General features: G+C 39.3%; 2 protein-coding genes across 2 annotated transcripts; one reads left to right on the top strand and one right to left on the bottom strand.

The window, feature by feature from the left end:
* Positions 1-31: 31 nt before the first annotated feature.
* LOC141905370 (galanin receptor 2a-like) lies at positions 32-1,197 on the bottom strand. The gene has a single exon (XM_074794214.1). The coding sequence runs from the start codon at positions 1,142-1,144 to the stop codon at positions 32-34; it is 1,113 nt and encodes a 370-aa protein (XP_074650315.1). The 5' UTR covers positions 1,145-1,197.
* Positions 1,198-4,657: 3,460 nt separating this feature from the next.
* LOC141906099 (beta-1,3-galactosyltransferase 5-like) lies at positions 4,658-6,539 on the top strand. The gene has a single exon (XM_074795295.1). It carries the CDS (start codon positions 4,866-4,868, stop codon positions 6,039-6,041), a length of 1,176 nt encoding a protein of 391 aa, XP_074651396.1. The 5' UTR covers positions 4,658-4,865; the 3' UTR covers positions 6,042-6,539.
* Positions 6,540-23,162: the final 16,623 nt, after the last annotated feature.

Below are 23,162 nucleotides of genomic sequence, written 5' to 3'. Positions count from 1 at the left end.
GGTTATGTCGTCTTTTTGACGTCACGATTTATCATCTGAGATGATGGTGGTTATCGTGATGATTATTGTGCTGCAGATTGACGAGAGCCGTGTTGTCTGTATTTGTGACGCTGTACTTATTAGAGCGAACCTGGTCGCTGCCGTGGCGACAGGCCCGCCGGAATCCGCGGCGAAAATTCACCGATAAAAAGGCATAAATGATCGGGTTCATGCTGCTATTTGCGTACGACAAAACGTGCGAGAACACCTGCAGCGAGTAGAACTTCTTTGACCGATCCCATGAATTTCGGAAGAAACTCAGCCACATCCAAGTTAGATGATAAGGAAACCAACAAACGAGGAATGCTATCACCATAATAATAACCATTAAAGTAACTCTACGCTTCGTTTTCAGATGGCCGCGGTAGTTTGGCTCCGGGTGCTCGATAGACCACAGTTGTTTAACCATCAACGTCGTGAAAATGGTGATAGTTACCAGTGGTATGGCGTACGCGAATAAAAACAAAAACAGAAAATATATTTGTCGCCGTTTTAAAGATCCCCAATTATCGGCGCAAATTGACAACGGTTGCGGGCCGAAGTTAGTGTAGACTTTCACGTAGTAGTATATCGGCCAAGGCGTAGCCATTGCCAACGCAAGGATCCAAATAATGACGATAGTTATGAAGGCTTTTCTCGGAGTACGAATGTGTTTCGTTAATAGGGGATGCGCCACGGCCAGGTAACGGTCGGTAGACATGGCGACTAGTGTAAAAACACTCGTGATCATACTCGAATATTGAACCAGATGCACAAATTTACACATGAACTGACCGAAAGGCCATTGCGGTAACGCGTACACGGCCGTATGAAATGGAACGCAAAATACCAAAAACGTCAAGTCAGCCACTGATAGGTTCAGAATGAACATGTTCGTCGTGTTACGCTGGTGGTTTTTATTCCTGATCACGACGAAAATGACCAACATATTCCCGATACTACCGAAAACAATCACTAGAGAGAAAATAACCGGCACGATAATCCTCTCGACACCTACTTGAAACGCCATCATATTCCGAGATGAATAGTTACCGTCGGTTTGGCTGCTGTTCCACGAAGTCGGTTTAATCGGGTCCGGCGAGATTATGTCGAGTATCGACGCCATTGTGGAGTTGATTGCCTGGTGTGAAGTCTGATTCGCGAATACCGTCACAAATCGCGATTCCTGAATCTGTTTGACGAAATGTTCGTCCCTGTGAATCAGCGAGTTCGACCTGAAATGAGAGAAGAACTTAATTAACCCATTCTCGACGTTGGGGGTACGAAAAAAGTCATTAGAATCTCAATCAGTTTACGATTACGCGTCGCGTTATTGCTGAAATCGCGAAATTGCTGTTTTTTTCTAAAACCTATCAAAATTCATCGAAAGCAATTTACAATACCGGGTAAAGTTTCAGAACTGATTGACAAGTTTTTTATTCAAAAGTCACGAAAGAAAATAGGCGGTATGGATTTACATGACCACCGCAGTTGTGGCTTTGTAGACATTAATTAATGTCCCATGCTCTGAATATCAAGTTCCGACGACGCAATTTACCCGGAATCCATCCGTTTTTTGTCAAATGACCGCGCACCAAATGGCACCGCGAAGACTAAGATGCCGCCTGTGAACTTGATCCCCGTCATGAGTGATATATAACTACGACAAGTTGCTGAGCATTAGTACCTTTATTGAACACGTGATTAAGTTGTGGTGAGAGGGGACAAAACTGACGACAAGAAATCATGACATGACGTCTCGATTACTCGACCATTTTTACAAGAAGACCGAACGGACAACACGACTTGTGCGGAAAATCGAGCGATCTTTGCCCGAAGGATGTTATTTCCCGTATGTGCAGCGCATCAAAGTCGGTGTTAAGAGATGACAAGCTGTCAGTACAAGTTACGACACCAATTAATAACTATCAGAGCGCTCGGTAATTTAGTTTTTACCGAGAACAATATCCGAGGACATATTGTTTTATCCAGCGGTGAAACGATGCACAGTTCCACTGTCGAGTCCCCCATTAGCGTAATTTTCCTCACCGGTAACTTGTGCTCGTTATTATCAATGCGCCCGCAGCCAGATTTTTATAATAAAACAGGCATTCTGCGTCTCGATCAGGCTAATTCCATACAATTTACAAAAGAATCGGCGCGGTGAACGCCGGTTGTTTTATGACAGGACCGTTATATACCCGAAGAAATAGCGCTACCTCATCATACTCAACAGCGGTCGTAAAGCGCACATCTCTTCCGGCCCTTTCATGCAGAATATCGTATTTCTTGCCATCGCGGTAAGTTCGATCGGAATAGTCATGTACCGGGACAATTGCTATCGTGGGTAGGGCTATATAGAAAGTTATGTCCTTGCCGAATGATGGTAATATTCCCCTCCCAGAAGTGCTTCACGAGCACATGTATTGACATCGAATACTGATGAATTACTAAAGCATCGCCACAACGGAATTGTACTGGCAACATTTTTTGTGAGCTCAACCGAAACATCAGTGGTATAAATATGAGGTATTTCACGAGAATAATTTTGCAAAACTAACCAATGCAATGATTTTTTCAACTTGATAAATAGTTGATTAATTTCATACAAACCCTACGTTAATACGACATGGTATATACAACGAATACCCTATCCATGGTTTCTGTGTTTTGGTCGTAATAGATTTTCCCAATAAGGTTTCGTCCCGCGGGAACCGATGCGAAGTTATGTAAGGCGACATGAATCACCAAAATTCACCCCCGACAGATGCAGAAAAAATGAATAAACACAAAACAGTTCTTTTACTCTCGATGAAGAATCGATGATGGATGCGTACGAATTTATTGTGACTATGTGGTGAATAAAACAGACGTCAATATATTCCCACGACGATTCTTATCCCCGCCATTGTATGGTTTCTTTCTTACTGCGAGAGCCTCAATCATGGACAAAGGTCACGAATAAGTCACCAAATTAGTGTTATCATCGCCAATTCGGCGAAGAATTTGTCCGTCACGTTTTTCCTAGAATCTTCTTTTGATATTCTGTTTTGACACTTCGGAAGTAACTCCGATAGTCTTCAACGATGATGATCAAAAACACCTCGTCGTTCATACTGACTTTGGCTTTGATTTGTTCAGGGTATTTACTTAATTTCGATTTATAGACATCCGAAGATCATTTCAAACTTAGGAAAAAAAAAATTCAAAGTCTGTGTGATGAAGAACGACGTACTTCTGATCATCCCGTTTTGTTGCTCTCAAAGCCTATGGCACGGGGAAGCAGGTAAACTCGGAAAATGTTTGATCTTTGAAACATTGTTCCCGAAACTATGTGTCTCGTTTCTCATAAACGCACACACGACACAGGGGAACGAAAACATGTTGCCATCTCCTGTTTTTGTGTTTCCCTGCGTCGTGTGCATTGAGCCACGCAACTTGATCATAACATTATTTTTATCTGTATTTGAATAGTAAACGTCTCCTGTTTAAACAAAGTCTTTGACAGAGTTAGCAGTGCGCTTGGATAGATCGCAGTTTGTTTCTATATTGGTTTGACGTTAACCAGTAACCATCGTCTATATCGGCCGGCCAATTATCTTTACCCGACCTCTATCAAAGGAAAAGAAGCCGGGTTTCTTAAGAAGATTAATCCAAATAAAGATATTAGAATTCCCTGTAAGACCTTTCAGTTACTGTAAGATCAGCCCAGTTGCCTATGCGTAGATAATGAAAGTTTGAACTGTAGCTGGGGGCTAGAACAGATTATTTAGCGCGAAAAAACGTCCCAGGCGAACAACAGTGAAAGTATCATGATTGGAATTCGCTTTGGATCTGACATCCGACTTGCGGCGTTTTTAACATCTCGGTTGTTAGCTTTCACGATATCGGTCGCTGTGATCATCATTTGAGTAGCTAAAAACATTTTACGCCAGATATATTTCCCAGAAGGGATTTTTAACCTTTTGATTCAGATTTTAAAACTGATCTTTATACACAACACCTACTTCGTCGTCGGAACTGAATGCATGAGAGATATATGACTGCATCTAATTTGTTTCCAGACTTATTCCCTATTGCTGTTCTCGATAAAGAAGCTTTAAAAGTAATTAACGAAACGCATTCTGACGGGAAGATTATCTCCATTTGTAGAGAGAAATGTAATTCAACGTTATCCTCAAGCCCAGAGCGAACTGAGGGAACTGGCGGCGCTCTGGACTTTCCTCTTCTGAACACTTTTTGAACGCTTGATACCGTTAACTTTTTAGTGTGTATACAGTATACCAAATTCGCAACCATAAATATGATTGATTCTATATCATGGATTCTCTTTGAAGAAGTAACTATTCTATTCTCTTCGTCACGCGATATTATGCAGTAAATGATGTTAAATACACGTACGTTATTATTATTTAGCAGTAGCACAGTTAGGCATGGTTAGGGAACAGCTGGCATTTAGAAAATCGAAAATATGATACCTGAGCTTTGATTTACTAAAGTCCGGTCAATAGAATGCCATATGTTCTTGCTGCGTATATACGTTCCACGTCTGTACAAATTGATCGTAGATTAATTGACTACGAAATACACTCGTTTTCACACGGATGACGCAGTTACACTCTACCCCACAAAGAACTAGCGTAAAAACAAGTAAAACATCAACACAGTTTCGGGGATGATCGGATTAAAACTGATGAATTAGACGCGCGAAGTTTGTGAACGTTTTAATCCGCTAAAACAGGGAAACGGCTTAGATCGATTTACTCGTTTGATCCTCGTGGAAATTTACGTAACGCTCTCAAATTCTCGAGGTTTGTTTGCGTGTAGTTTCTACAAGAAAAAGTAAAATGAGTAAACTGTTCAATCAGAATCACGGACGAAAAGGCGTATCACCGACTCCACTCGGTTGGTTTATTCTGTGCGTCGTGACGTTTATTATTTTATATCGCTTGTACGATATGGGAGCCAAGCGCAAGCTGGAAGCTGGTCCAGACCCGGTCGACAGGTCCAAGAATGCATACGAGAAAAAATTAGAACTCTTCCAAAAGAAAGCTAAAGAGGCCGTTGATGAACTGCCGGCGATACCGCTCTTCGATCATGAAGTTTTGGATGGGAAAGCTTACATGGAACACATCGAAAAACCGAATGTTAAGGATTTCCCAGTGAAATACATACTTTCTCCGAATGTAACTTGTGTTGAACCAGTGGATATGATCGTGCTGGTTCGAACTGAACCAAAATCTGCGAACTTTCGGAACGGAATCCGGATGACCTGGGGACTTCCATCGAATTTCGCCAAATCACCGATTAAACCTGTTTTCAAATGGAAAACCATTTTCATAATGGCCTCGTCCGGCGACAATTACGATGACGTCGTCATTAAAGAGCACGCAGAAAACAACGACGTCATTCAGGGCGACTTCTTCGAATCGAAATACGAAGACACGAGAAAGTTGATGATGGGAATGAAGTGGCTAGCTGAGAAAATGACGCAATGTCCACCGAAATATGTTCTCAAAGTTGCTGATAATACGTATGTGAATATACCCCTGTTGACCGCCTGGGCATCGAAGAAATTTCCAATAGCGCGTGATCTATACGTGGGTAGAATTCTCCGCAAAGATCAACCGATTCGCGATAAAACTCACCCGCTCTACGTATCTCGAAATGATTATCGCCCGAAATATTTTCCGGATATAATTCAGGGTCCGGCTTACCTGTTCAGCGGTGACGTCATAACGAGAATGGTTCCACTATTCAAGTCGGTGACGCCTATAGCGATGGAAGACGCGTATATCGGAATACTGGCCGAGAAGATCTCCGTGACGCCGTTACATAACGAAAGGTTTCATTTGACGAATGTAAAAGCTTTAAGCCACCGTAAAGAAGACGCGTGTCATCAAATACGTATCTTTTTCATACACGGAATCGAATCCGTTCAACATTTGGTGATATTCAACAACAACCAGGACGCGCAGGAAATCTGTAAAAACGCACATTTCGGAGTAAACCATCTCAATTGAAGTTCCTTGGACAATACAACTACCGAGACCAATAAAACGAATCTGATTAATTTTTGACAACATCAATAGACAAGACTACCTTGTCAAGACTAACGTATGAAATACCATAGAAAATCGTAGAAGTTTGGACGATGTGAAACGTTCGTCTTTAGGGAGAAACAATATTGTATGCTGCCCTTTCCTTACATTTTGGAAAAACGGATTAGAATGTTCTTGTTGAATTAGATTAACGTCTATAGATAATACTAGTGGAGGGCTTTAAGTTGAAGACATGTTTGAATAAGAATGAAAAAGCATTCAAGAGATGTTTCTCGCAAGTGGAAATATCTGCATGAATTTTTTTGCCGTTAACGAATTTACGACGAGTTTTTGATGCGTACTACTTCATGTAATATGAGTTTTCTGTGTGAGCTTTGGGAAATCACTGATAATGGAACCAACTATCTGAAATCCGCTGGGCTGTGAATTTCATTTGTATCTAACGTTTGCTTTTCAGTATCCATCTAACAGAAAAATTCGGTGGCAAAATAAATCATTTTTTTTCTTTTATTTTATTTGTCGACATCGTTCGTTATTCTCGATAGGCGTTGGCATGCTAAAATATCATGGCCCATTTGTTCTAAATAGACGTAGTTCTTCTGCTCTTAGATTCATAGACCCAGTTACACGCAGCTGTACTCGAAGAGAAAGTAGTGACTAAATCACACAACGTGGAACCATTAAATCGATAAATTCAATTGAAAAATGAAAGACTTAATTAATTTAAACGCCTTGATGTTACGCAACGCCTGTTTTTTCTACGCGAGATAAAAAGACGTGAAATTATCATCGACAACTGGGAGAAGTGTAGTTTTAACGTTTCGTTTCATCGAACTATTTTCAGTTTGAAGCCGACGAATGGACCGTAATTGGATTTAATGACTTGAAAAATCACGAGTGCACTGCGTCTAATGATCAATCGAGCAGGGGCTTATATGCTGATCGGAAACCTAGAATTTTCAAAGTAAAAAGTGATAGAATCCTTGTGCACGTTACAGCTATCAGTTGAGGTAAAATCCTCACGAGGTTGTTGGTTCAGCTGATAGCTTTAGTGCGCACCAAGCTTTACAGAGATGATAAGAATTGATGACGTCGCGACCAGCCCCAGCCTCCCGATATGAAAATCCTAGCCGAATTTGAAATGTCGGACAAAACATGAAATTTTTCTATTCCTTGATTTGTGGTCCCGGAGCGCCCGGATAGAATGCTTCCTATGCGTCGATTCGAGAGGGATAAAAAGGGCACGAGATTTTACCGAAAATCCCCCAATCAACAGAAATGATCAATGTCCCTGATGGTGTTGGGAGATTACTAGAATGGAACGGACGAAACGAACGGTCGGCTCAAAAACTGTCACATAAAATATAAGCAGATATTTTCAGTTTGTGTTATAGATCGGAATTCGTTGATATACATCTACGGCTTGAGATATTTGATCGATTCCTGCCAGTTGAGAATGGCTATCAATTTGAATAGTCTGAGATTAAATGGCGAATATTTGAAAACAGGATCGGCACCGCATTTTGTCCGAACTAAAAGAAAGTCGAGTATCAATGCTGTAGAGTGGTTGTCTATAAGACGTTTAGGGAGTTCCCTGATTCTAGGATGAATAGCACCTGGTTTCATTCCATTAGAACACGCGTGCACGAATTATTCCGAAATGTTGATTGTGCTTCGTCGATCTATTAGATCGATTCAATTTTTGCAGCTGCAATAAATGTATTTCAAAGCTGGAAAGAAATTACTTATTCGTGCATGCGAAATATACTTAATAAGCCGATCAGCTGTCTTTCTAATTCTTAGTGGCAGCGCTTAAAGCGCTAGTGACAAATGATCAGAACATAAAGCGTGAATTGCCTTAAAACATCGTAAACAGTACTTCTTTTTCCATACATATATATTGAAACACTCAGTCGTCTTGTAGAATTATCTCGACGTAGAGAAGAAATTATATTCCGTTTCTTCTACCGTGTTTGTCTCGCGGGTACAAATTCGAAACGTTACTAACTGCGCGGTTCAAGGCGGATTGTGAACAATTTCATTATGCAAAGTTTCTCGTGGAAAAATTTTGAAATGTATTCATAATCCATAATCTATGTCTATGACATTGGCCATTTGTTTTCCTGTGTTAAATTGTTGATCCGCTCAACGTTACAGATTACCAGTAAATACAATCACTCTTTCAGAAGGAGAAGGTGGTATTATACCCCTTACTTAAGCATATTCGATTATCTATTTTTAGCTAGTCTACGGCGATTTCCAAGTAGAGATGAGAAAAGAAAGATTCGTCATCTTATTTTTTTCTAATGCACATGGTGTCTCAGTTCCTCAATGGTCCGTCAACGGCGACTAACAGAAGTTAAAAAACAGCCATTTTTGGTGGGCGATATGATATATATTTGTGACGTCCGTGTAAAAAGCTCGCTTAATTTTTGTTTCAAAAGTTCAGGAATTTTTTTTCATTGTTTCCTTGTCGGCAACGACTAGGAAAACTGAACCGTCATATTCTCATTTATTTTTCATGAAGTGCTCGACGTAAGCGGATGGTGTATATATGCTTATATCCTATTTCAGAATATCCGCGCTGATCGCATGACACACGTCTCCGTATGAAAATATAATGAGATCATAATTGAAATATCGGCGATCAATTTACAAGTTTGTATAATATAATGATGTTCAAATTTCAATATCAGAAAAGAACCCTACCCCGATTTACTTTTTACATTTCGAATTTGAATTTCGTATCGATGAATATTATTAGATTTATACATTTCAATACGGTTTATCTCAACGCCCATTATGCATGCATTCTCTTTAGACGTGCTTTTCACCCGATGATAAGCCGACTGTGGAAAATAATCATGATGGATCATAGTTCCTGCCGAAGGCTCTTTTTGAAAGGAATTCCCAGAGTTTATTCATTTAATTATACGATTTAATCTCGTATTTGGTTTGAGGATAGGATAGACTTCAGTTGTCTGAATGAATCGAGATTTGAGCACGCAGCCGAGCTATTGTTTCTGTACATGATTTGAATTCTAAAACCACCGGTTGGGAAAATCAAATTCGAATAGTAGAAAGATAAGTCATTCAACACGGAACCAGTTCTACGGCTATGAAATTAATCTCGTCTAGAATTTCAAACAATTAAAAATGGACGCGTGGTGCTGTGTAACAGTACTCGAATTAGACAATCTCAGACGTTTCGATGCAAAAAATCGTTCAAAGATGTTAATAGCAGTCTGCGCAATAAGTTAGCGAAGGTTGACAAACAACGTGACGCAATTGGGTGCATGAAACTGGTCTCAAAACAATGGGCGATTAAGTCCAACGCAAACCACGTCGGGAAACACGGAAACTTGAAACAGGAAACACGGAAATATGAGACGGAAATATATTTCTGAGTGTTTCCCTGAGTTGTGCACGTTTTCTGGAAACGAGACGCATGGTTTCGGGAACAATGTTTCCGGGGATCAAATGTTTGTTTCCGTGTTTCCAATTTTCCATGATACGTCGTGTGCTGCGGACAAACGGCCGCCTTTTGTTTCATACTGCCTGAAATATCGTCTTAATGATTTCGTCAATTACTATTTCGGAATTGTGGCGTATATTTCTAATGTTACCTAATGTTAAAATTTTCGCAATACGTTGAAAATTAGAAAAAAGGCCCCAAATTTGTAAATAACCGATGAATATATCTAAATGAAAATGCGTCCGGATGAAAACATCGATGAAACATTTGTATGTTGTACATGTCCTTCTTCTTTTTGATGTAGATCCTATGATATACCATTGCGGACCAATAAAGAACATGCTGAATCCATTCTTCAAATCGAGATATTCTGTTTTACACATCATCTTTTCTCCGGGGTCCCAGGAGCGGATTTAATATCCATTACCATCATCGGTTTTCAGGTTTTCGTCGATTCAGATTTCTCTCGATCTTGACAATATCGAATGGATATTTTATTTCGCCGTTAATCTTCAACGCCGACTGAACACACTAAAAACGAATAACATCATAGTCCCTGGCTTAAAATAGAAATCTAAATCTGTTGCTCTATTACGAAAATAACGGGGTTTGATGTATATTTCAAGCGTTTGTATATAACGGCACAGAAAATAGATATTACTGTTATGGAAATTAAACGTTGAAGCGAAATGAAGACCTTTTTCTATATGTATCGCTGTTGTGAATCACAGACATCACGTCTCGTACGAAATTATTCATTGGTTCTAGATCCAGATCACCGTAGATTTTCTCTTGTTTTTGGAAAATGAAACATTGGTTGCACCGGGATGAAAGCGACGATATGAACCTTATGTGACCTTATCCGGTGGGCATGAAATCGGTTTATTTCGTTTCAGCAATTCCGAACGTGTAATCTGCTCGGGAAAGAAATTAACTTTTTTTACAGAAAACCGCATTTCCGAATTGCGTTTGTATCGCACATTCGATTTCAATCTAATTACGACATGGGGGGTAACGATTTCGTTGCAGCTTTGAGAATTAATCATACACTTAGAACGGTTTGTTGCCACGTATGCTATTCATGGATATAAACGTCTTGTACTCGTACTTCCGGAAGCCAAGCATGCATCTTCTGTTCTTTTCACCCCGAATTGGTTTTTAAAGATGAGCATATTTTGTCCGTCATCGGACCACATTCTCGTAAGGATTATGCGGCAGCGGACTTTATAGGAGAAACTGTTTTGTTAAAAATACCTCTTTCGATGGGATTTTTGAATAATTATCAATCGTCGAGGCACCAAAATCTGTTTCGCAGACACACTTAGAATTTCATTAGATTGACATTATATACACGAAGATACTTCAATGATATCACGTTTAGTCTTTCTGTGATCTAGAATTCCAGCTTGAAGTGGAGTCATCTAACTTAGAAATGTAGCTGAGCACCGATCACAACATACAAAAGACTAGTACTTACATTTTAATTTAGCTGTTTCATATGTTTATGCAGTTACTGGAATTTGACTATCATATATAATTTGCGAAACGCATAAGCAGTTTGACCAAGAGAACTAATAAACAATTTACGAAGACTTCAGAAGGCGATAAGCGATAAGAAATGAGATGATATCGTCCTTTCGAGCAATTTGAATTGAATCGAGAGAAAAAACGGTTGCGATATCAAATTTGATTGAAAACTAACCCAAATCCCCTTCTACATTAGTCAGGGTTGTCTCAGATGTTAGTTCATTTTCGATGGGCCTGCTTTTAGCAAAATCTGTGGAACTGGGTGCAGGAGCATAATCATCCAAAATGATAAATCGAAGTGTGGCAGACGTGGTCATGTGTTACTATAACTTAGTACAAATTATTGGATAAGTTGTCACTAGAAGTGACAGATTCGTATCGTCCACCATGTTCGCAAATTATCTATCCTATTAGACAGTACGTGAACTGACTGATGAGCTGATACGTTTAGTTTCTTTTGGTTCATTACCGCCTTAAAGTAGACATCGCCAAAAAATTACCCACGGCCCTTTATCTGACCGGGGTTTCAATAAGTAGGAATTGTAAAAAGTTCCCCTATGAACGTTATTGCTCCATTATACAGTGATTTATCGGTTGGTTGCTCAATTTCTACGCGCAGCTCAGTAAAACTCTATCGTATTCAATTGATCTTACCTGAGATGCTAAACGCCGAACCAGATTATAGAGAGAATAGATTCCTCGTCACGATTAAAAACACGTACGTTTTTATCAGTCAATTCCGCATGCTTTCGAATCTTCCGTCGTTTATTATTGAAAAAATCCCGATGCCCGTGATCGCCGAAAGAGATTAATTCCTGTCGCTTGAATAGAGTTTTTGGTCGTCAATGATCCGTTTAAGAGAGCCGTATCGCTGAACGGTATAATATTATTCCAGGCGTGTTCAACTCACATGCGAATCTCTGGGAAACTCTAGGCACGTTGGAAAATTCTCTCGTTCGGTTCGCGTGACAAACAGCTTCTGCGTCCCTTACAACTAATTTTGTTAGATAATAACGACCAGGCTCTTTCGGTTTTTATATTGGCAAGTCAATATGACAACGCGGACTCGCTGTATCGGCCATTCATCAAATACGACATTTTCTAACGTTGGTTTTGAGAGATATTTACACAAAAATACTAGAAACCACTAACCGGCCTTGACCGCCATGGTACATACTGATTGTTTTGATGTGATAAATAAGTAACTAGTGGCTGGCACTGATTTGTATCTGGGGCCATCGTAGTCTGCGCGTTGATTGCCTACGTCACGGCGCGTTCAAATGTCAGCAGCCAATAATTATCTCGATTTACAGTGACGTCATGGTCTCTTCACCGGTTGCGGTTGATTATATCGTAATGGAAAAGTTACGTCTCGCCAAGATTATCACCTTACCTTATTCTCCAGCGTCGGGAAAATATTGCCAGTTTCCAAGCGAACGCATTTGAATATATAATAATACATTCGCGCATCGCATTGCTCTATTTTCTTGGTATCATTAGCGATTAATTACATATAGAAAAAGGAGATTCCTCGCACACAATGCAATTAATCCCCGCAGGGTTGTTAAGTTGTTGTAGTATTTCTCCCAATACGACGCTTAATAACACTGTCACGTCACACGTATTCCGTGATAGTATCACCGAAAACCGAAAAAGCTCTTGGCTTGGAAAGAACGTTTTCACCTTAAGAGCTAGTGGATATTAGGTAATAGAATGAAATGCATTTCTGATCACCTTGCGCATTGAAACCCTAAACCGATATAAGAATAGAAGTGATATATTGTGTTTTGTGTAGGTCGGTTTTTTACTCGGTTGATACGAGTAACTATACTCCTGGGAAACTAACAGGTGCAACTCATTCATTCTAAAATGATTCATAAATACTTTATCAAAATACTAGTCCCACGTTCATAAGTTAACTTTTACTGCAACGAATTTGTCAAAGTAATTTCGACACCCGGTATATATTTCTTTCAATATATATGTTTCGTAAATTTGACCACGCGAGGAGATTTTGCAGTTGGAAAGAACACCATGAACTTGAATTGAATGCGTTGTCAGATACCGGTAGGCCTGTCTATAAACGCTAAGGGGTTTTACTGTTTAGCATTGAGTTATATATTTCTAAAACTTTGATAATAAATCCCTATACATCCGAATTGCTCTCTAAGTCGTGATTTGAGACGACTGTATTCTAAGACTATGTAGGCTCATTTTCCAGCTATTACTCGGAATCAGAGACAGTGTACTTCATTGATCGAGCAATTCATTTCACTAAACCAGCGGAAAATGACCTGTTGAAAGTAATTCTAAAGTCTAGGATTGTTTGTTAAATTGAAAATTAGATCAATCGAGGTTATCAAACAAGGCCTCGGGAGCTCGGAGACAAATTCTTCAAACTAGCTCGAGCAATTTAATTAATCACGCCAGTTCAATTGCGGCATTTCTAGACTACGATAAAAAAGGCAAATTTAATTACTAGCTTCGCTGTTTACGATCGAGATAAACATTTCTGAAGTAATACGTATTGGAGGCCAACGCGCGCCGAGGGTAACTACCCGGAATCGACATGGGATATTTGGTGTGTTCTGTATCCGATCGCTCGAATTAGTCAACAAATTTCGGTCTCATGAAATGTAATGAACGCCTCGTAGGAACACATTTCAAGGAGCTAGCGAATGCATCAGATGAAAGAAGTTTCAATGTGGGCGACAGGAGGCTGCATGTTCAAAACAGAAATTCTGCTTGTTTTCAAAAAGTGGAAGAACGCGGCCCGATGAGCAAATATAACCGAGTCTGATATCTAGAATGGAATATTCAATGTTCAACGTATAGGGGATCTTTCTAGAAACGAGTTCATTTCAATATTTTCCGGGTCGAACTTAAATTTGCAGGCAACAAAAACATCAATCTCGTCACCTTGACTTGCCTGAACGGAGATGCGTGTTTTTAATATTGAATAGATCTCGTTAAGATGGCCTCGGGAAGCCTGATAGCGTCTGACAGTGTGTCAGATAAATTTTATGGCAACGATTTAAGTTGGGGCGAATTTAACAGTTGATTTTTCGACGAGTCTTTCATTTTCGTCAAATATGTCAGAATGTATTAGTCGATCGCCTAAGAATACTGAATCACCTATTATCTACACGTTAGGACGAGTCGATTTGTATATAAGAAATTTAGGTCCACCAAGTAGTGTTAACGTACGTAAGTCATATAACGTTTACCAAGCCACGCTTTTAAGTAAACTATTATCCGCGTTTACACAATCGCTGATAAAGTCCGTTCTAATTTGGCTGGCCCGAACCTGGAACGGACCAATTTAGAACGGATCAAATCAATGATGTTCGTTCCCACAAGTCTTTCGATCAGCTGTTATCAATGGACCAGCGTTAGACTCATCACTGTGTTTGAGGAAGTTTCTATTCACACGCAGACTCTCAGAGAAACGGTCATTTAGAACTACTTATAACGGCCCGTTTTGCTAGTGCGGACGCCTGGTACGTTCTAAATTTGAGCGAATTAAATTTAGAACGTTCTAAAATAACGCAGTGTGAACGTGGCTACATCATCGCCGTCGCTCGTCTCAAAATACTAAAAGGCTAACCGCAAAACGACAGGGAATTGATTTAACAAATCAAATTTGATCTGATGAGATACGTGCACGTCTCGCTCTGAAATCAATGTTAATTTGCTCGTGAAACGGCTGTGCTCGGAAATCACTACATCATTCGCGCTGTTCACAGCAATCATCTTACGCCATCGTTAGAAACTTTATCTACGCTAGAAGGTATAGTAATAAGAAATTCGAGTATGAATAGGCAACCCGGCTAAGTGACAGGTTGAAAGATACTGGGTTCGCAGCTCTCAAAGCGAAGCTGAATAGTTTGAACTATCCGAAGAATACTTAATGGTCTGTTGAAGCGAAAATAAAATGTAACTTGAACCCCGCGGGCCATGGGAACGAAACTTTTATATAGACATATTGCTATCCAAGGAATCAAATTGATGTTTTTCTGCCCGCAGGGAAGAAAATCCTTAAAAGTCTTTCGATTTTTAAGAATTTCGACATTTTTCAAATTTACTTAAATCCTTATAATCGACAATGACGAAGAAAAAGGAAACGTGAGCAATCTGCGAGGTAATGAAATATTGTTGCAAATTCTTCGTATTTGCAATCAATGACTCTAAAACGTTAAGAGTCCATAACTTGAAATTACCAGCTCGTTTTGATAATATTATAATAAACTCTTATTGCCAATGTAATCGACTTTATGACAAGAGTAAATCAAATAAGAATAAACATAATTCAAGAAAAATTAATGAAAATACACTTTCATGACCACACCTGCCATTGTGTTTACACGTGATATCAATCGGTGATGTGATTGGTTTGAAAATTCGTTTGCGAAAAGTGAAAATTTAGTTTATAACCAAACGGCTGAAATCAATCCTTTTCTATTAGTGTCGCATTTCTATATTCTATTCACCATTGAAAAATAGTTCTTGTCTGCAACATACGCGGCTTTTAGTCCATCCTCTATAAGACGTACTAATTACACCCGGCGACGACAGTACAAAGAAGATAATAGACTTGTTATGCCACTCATGTCAGAATGATGGAACACTTCGTATATTTGCAATCAATGTCTATTTGATTAATCAAGTGTCAATGGTGTTCGATATAGCCCGCTGTACACGCTTCAATTTGCGTTACTGTGTCCATTCGGTCGAGTCGTTTGTGCTTTCTGATCGCGATGATCAAGGAAATACTGTCAATCTTTATCCGCGACGTGGAATCGGTGGAAGCGTGAGCGGCAATCAACGGCGCACAAAAGCGAATCATTTTTTAGATAATAGCAATTTCGGTGACGAGAAGAAGCGTCAATGTTATTAGATGTAGTAAATATCAGTCGCTTCATTATCCAGGGAAAGCGCGGCGAGTAACGCCGTATTCGCCTTCTAGCGTTTGATGAAGTTACAAGTGTTTTTAATGAGTTTGTAGAGACATATGTCTGGCGAACAATCGAAAATTCATTAAGCCCAGCGGATGTCTCTAGCCATCCATCAATTAACTCGAGCTGCGGGAATTTGCCCTCCAAGGCAATCTAAAAGCGGTAACGTCGATAATACTTGTTTGACACAGTTTATTGGCGACAGGGACGCACATTCCGACCCGCCGGCCCCACAAACAGACAGTGTGACGTCCCCGATGTTACGGCACGGGGAGGGGTAATGATCGATCTGAAATCTGGCCCGCGATATATTTCATTTCAAGGAAAATTAAAGAAGAGAATGGTATGCTTAAATTCCATAAATGCCAGAAGAAATCCGCACAGTCACCGGAGTCGTCAGACGATGAGAAGGATGAAATTAGATATAACGTGTAATATTAAGTCGGATGAATCGATAAAAATCTTCATTATCAAGTATCGAAATCACGACGACCTCCGTCGAATGATAATTACGGTATAAGATTACGAACGGCTGAGAAGAAAGTTGTTGATTACTGTTTCGGAGTAATATGTGATACGTCGTCTATAGATACGTTTTATATATTACCGTAATGGCGAAATTTGATACTCGCTATACGGTAGAAACGACACCATCCATTTTATCTATCAGACCACCAACACCTATCACATATTTCATTTCCGGCGTGCCAATCCGGAAAATACCAAGATACTAATCCGTCAACGAATCGGTGACTGGTTCTTCTGTTTCCATAGAGAAATAATCCAGCGCGGCTCTTTCCTAAAACTTTGGGGTATCGATTCACATTTCGCGCGACAGACGGCTCAATCTATAACGAGGACGCACTTTACGATCAATAGGTCAATTTCGCGTTTAGGTTTTGAGACTTTCTACATTCGCCTCATGTTCGAATTTAGCTGCAGATTTCCGATACGGATTGAATCTCGCAGCTGACGTCTGCGTCAATCGCCGACAGAAAAATATTCGCAGGGGCGGATCCAGGGTCCAATTTTGACTTCCATACGAAAAGCGGTAGGGCATCTAAAGGCCTATAGTAAGAAATTTATGAATCAATAACCCACCGAAAAACTCAGAGAACTTAGAGATCTTACCTCTGAAAACACCTTAACAGTTTTCAAAGTCGTTTTGTATTTGTTCCGCCTTTCTTTTCTTCAAGAAGGGCATATCAAATAATTCGAGTCCCTCGTGAAGCATCATGGCTCCACCCTTGATTCGTAAAGTCGTGGATCGAAATAACAGGGGCATGATTTGACATTGATGAAATTGCAAGATGAAATGGCATCAGGACCAATGCTTAAGATGATTGATACAGATAGTGATAAATAGTGGCGTTGAAGAGGCCACCGAGAGGAAATGAGAATGTTAACCGTTTTGATTGCGTAGATTACCTGCTTGGATAGGTATTCATTTGTTATTCTAGACATTGACGCGTTCTTGCGCATCAGCACCACGGAGGAGCATCGATCAATTTTTCATTAACAGGTGTATATAATCGTTATTGATGAGAGCTATTTTTTGAAAGTTTGAATTCATCAATCTATCCCTCGATTTGATCATCTCATTCGTATCGCTGTAATACGCGGAATGTCGACTAGTAAATTGAATTTACAGCAGCATTTAAACCCAACAACCGCACTTGATGTCATCGTAAACGTGATATAAGGGGAAGTAAATAATTTCAAAGTAGCCCCAGTATAAGAATAGGAATTGTCTGAATGTAATTCAAGGTATAAGAAACCAGGGAATACCGACTTCTGAGAAGTTTATCGTTGGTTCTATTGAAAACATTTCCGATATCTAAGCGTAACATTCATTTAACAGTCGGTTACTGGGTGTGATTGATTTACGATCGTCACTGCATCTGACCTGTTCGCGTGACCGCGTTCCTGGTCGTTGAAAGAAAAACCGATTCCTTCGATCATGACGTGTCGAATAAGTGACAATTTCCTTCCTTCTAATTGTAAACTCGTAATACGCCTTTTTTCAGGTAAAAGAAATCCAATGAATCAGATCGATCGTATTGATAACGATGATGGAGATGATGATATATAATAGTTTCGACACGACTGTTAACGGTCTGTTGAATTATCAGAGTCGTGACGTCAGAGCAGTGGCAACGAAGTACGTTAATCGGCCGGAAGGAATAGAGTCGTCTGGAGCGCTAATGATAAACGGTACCTTTGCGTGGAACATGTACGAGCGTTCCATCCGTTCATAACTACGATACAAAAAGTATGCGAGTTGATTTCAACGATGACTGTTGATAAGTGTGGGTACGAGAGAAATCCCACAAAAATTTAGCCAAAGATGTTAAGTTCTTGGGTAAAAGCGTATAAAATTTGAACAACGTTTCGGCTTATAGACCATGATCAGGCGTACTGAAATTATTGTGGGATTTTTCTTACACGGTTATTGTGTATCATCTCGTCTTAGTGACTGGTTGAAACTCGCCTGATATAGAAGTATTTACAAAAACGATGAAAAACATATGAAATCTATAACAAATCAATGCCTATATTGAGAGAGGAGATTTTTCTCTTGCTGGATGAGCAAAATTAACCGACCGATATATAAACGTGAGATCATTCATTGTAAATAAGCCCATACATTTACTCATTAACTTCCCGAGTTCCGTGATTCGGAAAAAGCGTAAATTGAAAACCGTCTCACAACGAAAACCGAAACCACCAACTGAAATAATTTGTTTGATTGCGAAGCAGGTTTTCCCATTAGATTCACTTTTACCGGATTGACGGATGAGATGCTAGGATTGACGAAGTCACGATATCGTAGAATGAACAAAAACAATTCAACCGCGTCTCTAAGCAATGTTTTTGACTAAAATGGCGGTTAAGCACTCAACCAATCGCATTTTGAACTAATAGCTTTCTTTCGTGGATATGAGACCATTAATACGTTTTTGGGAGCGCACATTTGGATACCTTCTTAAAGCTGGCACTAAACCGAACGAGATGAGCATGTGGCAAGCTGAGTTTTAATAAAAGATCAGCCCCGAAAGTCATATGATATTCGTGAAGCCGATAAGTAGATGTGCAAATAGCGAAAGATATTGTCTGGTGAAATGGGTAAATACTACGTGAAAAGACGAACGACATAGCAATAGTCACGCCATAATACGAATTTGTCTCATTCGGATTATACGAATTGTTTCTTTTTGATGAATTGCTATTTCCCGCAGTGTTTACATTGCACCCGAATAAATATAAGTAAGCTAAGCTGTGCGTTCAATTTCTCCCAACCGAAACGTCTCCGTAAGTCGCATTTATCAATGATTATCAGTGCTGATATTTGCCGTTCAGCTAAATTGAATCTTGTGCTCATACAGAATAATATCTAGATACAAAACATGATAAAATGATCCTAACTAAAATCTCATGATGATTTATCATCAATGCAAAACTACTGGTGACCTCGGGCGTAAAAGTACTTGGTTCAAATATTTGAGCGATGTTTTTGCTATGGTGAATTTCTGAGGGTTCGAAGCACCTCAATTATTCCATTAGATTGTTTTGCTTCACAGAATGCTTTGGTAAATGCAAGCTCTTAAGTGATTAACTTCCGCGATGTGTCGTTAATAACGTTAATGTAAAATATGCATGTATAGTATATGTATATATATTTGCGGAATAAGTTCGCAACGTCTTTCCCACCCCTTTATTCCAAACATCAATGGCTTCTAAAGCTGATAGGTGTTTTCCCCTTGATAGAAAGCGTTTTATGCGTGATACAAAAGCCACATGTCCTCAGATGATAGTTTATAAATGGTGGTCAAGTTGACTCGGATATTGAAAAAATATCTGCTTTTGAAGTTTGCTTGACGAAAAAAATCCGAAACAGTCTGGTTCGGCTTTATGGGATAAAAGCTTTTTTTTGATTTCCAAAGACAATACGAATTTGCCATCATGACAAAGGGCAAGAAAATACCTAGATCTGCGACTATCTATTTGTATAACCTTGAACTTGATCTCGCCCACTATGAAGACACTAAAAAGGTAAAAATTGCGCTCCATCCAATTCTGGAAAACATAACTCCTTCAATAACAGATCGAATTGAATTGAATTTTCCCCTTTGTGTTTTAAACGTTTGTATTTTACGTTTGAGTCAAACACTGACAAAAATCGAACAAGAATGAATCTACTGTGAGAAAAAAATGCTAACAATTTCCTTGGCCATGAAATTCAAATAGATTTTGATAGGGCGATCGGGTTTCGACTTTCTGGGTTTTTTTGACGCCGTAAAAACCGTTACAATTATGTTTATCGTATGCGTGTGTGATTCGATGTGCACTACGTCATCGATATTGGCGTTTCAAAATTACAATTACAATTTTGGTGTTTATTTAATTAATTAGATATATTCCAAAACTCTTATTTGTTTTTGATAAATTTTGATGATTATGTTTGGAGGATGCGCAATACGTCATCAATATATCGGGGCAAGACTGGTTAGTGGTCAATTCAATTCAATTCAATTCAATTATCTAATATTCAAATCCAAAATAAATTTATTGATCCTCAACATCATATAATTAATGTGCAATATATGTGTTATTTTTTCAAGGCGCCAATAAACTTTCAGTTAGTTTTCTTGTTACTTCAGCAGCAGCTAGCACTAAACGCCCAATGTGACGCGTTGTAATGTCAGGTGAATTAACTTTATATGAAAATGGAATTTTTGAATTATTCAAAGACTTCATAGTTCTATGATAAATTGCACTGAGCGTGATTTATGAAATCGTTTTATCTCATAGTCGAGCCGGCTCAATTTGCAACCGTGACGGTGCCAATGTCTGGTGCCTATCTGACTCTAGCTGATTTAGAAGATTGATGGTCGACACCGTAGTAATGGACAGATCACTGGTGATCTAGGGTCAGGTTTGATGAGATATTATCAACAGAATGGATGATGTGACGAACAACGACTCCGCAGTGACTGATGTAGGGAGACCTGTTGACACTTGATATCCGCAGTATGGCACGTACACCGTACAGGGAATGGTTTGAGTAAGGAGAATATGGCGACAACAGAGAATAAACTCTAAACCTACTCCGATAAGGAGTAGCTTTTTACATATCAACTTATCAGTAGAATCTGCACTGCTGACGGTCACTCAATGCGACTAATCCTTACTACAGGTGCTTATTCTCTCATGGTTAATGTGCCGGATTTGTATTGAAATATGTAGTCTTCCATTAAATCAATTGTTCAACACCACGTATTTTCGGCAATGTCTCGTAAAAACGGAAAACCTGTCTTCACCCCCTTAAATCACTCCAACGTGCTAGACTATATAGAAGCCTATTTACGAGCGTAACGTATAATTGCATAATTGCATGTTATTCCGGTTAAGAATCTGCTTAATTAGCTATGCAATCGCACTAATCAACGAGAAGACCATGGATTTCAAAGCTGTTTGTATGTAAACATACCGCTGACGTATTAACACTAAACATTATAGGTGTAAGAATGAATACACTATCTCCAAGTATACCGTAACTGCGTCCAACCAGGGAAGTGTAATCTCATTACACTTCCCTTGTCCAACTGTATCGAGGTAATGGATGGATGTCAACACGTGATATTGCTAGTCAAACGGAAGTCAACTGTGACTTATAACTTCAACGATACTGCGGCAATCCAGGATTCCGCCTCTGGCAAGTAATGATCCACCAGGTTCGCCGGTCTTTACTCGGTCATCCGTATGCGTTCAATTTCTTCCACATTTCAATTGAACCGAATGAATTTTACTCTCAAATCAATCATAAATGTAAAGATACCAAACATGAATTCAATGTTTATTTGATGGATCCTGTGATAACGTATGGTTTGGATACGGGAGCCCAAAATTCAGTTCAAAGTGATTGATAATAAATCGTTAGTCGTAATTCGGAAAACGTTACTAGTTATGTCGTTTCAGGGCTTCCATACAAGACTGCGTCTGGCGGGATAACTGGTGTGGTGTTCCTCTAATGACGTCAGGCACATCACCTGTATACGTCGTCACATTTTTTCTTGTACATCGTCCTCAGAGGCACGAAAAATACAATGAAAAATCGAAGCTCCGAAAAAATGACTGTTCTTCATCGCAACTTTCCGTTTAATTATACGCCGGAAATGCAGATTTAATCGTCCATGTTGATTAAGCACGATATCAGTCAGGATTAACTGCGGCTTGCTTGGCGCACTCTTACGATCGTCATTGAGAAAACCGATGCATGAATTCATTCATCGATTCATGTTTTATTCAAAAAAGAATTCGTAAACGTGAATTTTAACATTGAATATGAGATGGTTTGTGCGCAAATTTCACCTGCAGGAGCTGCGAGCCGATCAAATTTCGCTGAAAAAAGATCCACGTCGGTAACGCGTGAAGAATAAATCAAGATAGAAATATCATCTCCATTTGAAATTTGAATGTTGCATTAGATTCCTACGTGAATTCAAAGAGATTTCTGTTTTATAGTTATAGATAGGCTAGCAAGTAGGGGGTCACACGCACAATGGTGGCTCAACGTAAAATCAACAATGTCATTGTGAAATATCTTTTGACATTTGCTTCTAAGAAGATTATGAGAGAACGCTAAGTAGGCCATGTGATATGTCCCAAAATGCTGAACGTATAATGTCAACGCCGCGGTTTCAAAGAGTCAGAAGTTCACCTGATTCTTCAGAGGTCAAATAGTGGGAAACTCAACGGTTATTCTGTCAAGCATCATATAACGTGAAAATTAGGACATTTCAAGAATTAAGTTTTGTTCGCTGTTTCTGACAAAGCCGCTAATACGTACATATCAAAGGATTACGAGTATGATCATCAGTTTTTGATCATCTGTCATGCAAATAATCATTACGTCACCAAAGAACGAAAGAAAGGGGTTGAAATTCTCTCAATTTTTGCAAATTCACATTTTTAACCTACAATAATTTTGACGCATTTCCATTCAAATTTAAGGTCGCGACTTTCGAGATGATAATGGGATTCGCGACGCTCGTAAGCTATTATAACAATGAATTCATAAGCCAAAAAGCCCTGCCTTAAATCCGCTCCTAATCACCGCTCAGC

The sequence above is a fragment of the Tubulanus polymorphus genome, chromosome 5, assembly GCF_964204645.1.
Source record: "Tubulanus polymorphus chromosome 5, tnTubPoly1.2, whole genome shotgun sequence".
Taxonomy (NCBI): Eukaryota; Metazoa; Nemertea; class Palaeonemertea; order Tubulaniformes; family Tubulanidae; genus Tubulanus; species Tubulanus polymorphus.
This window is presented reverse-complemented; position numbering and strand designations above follow the sequence as displayed.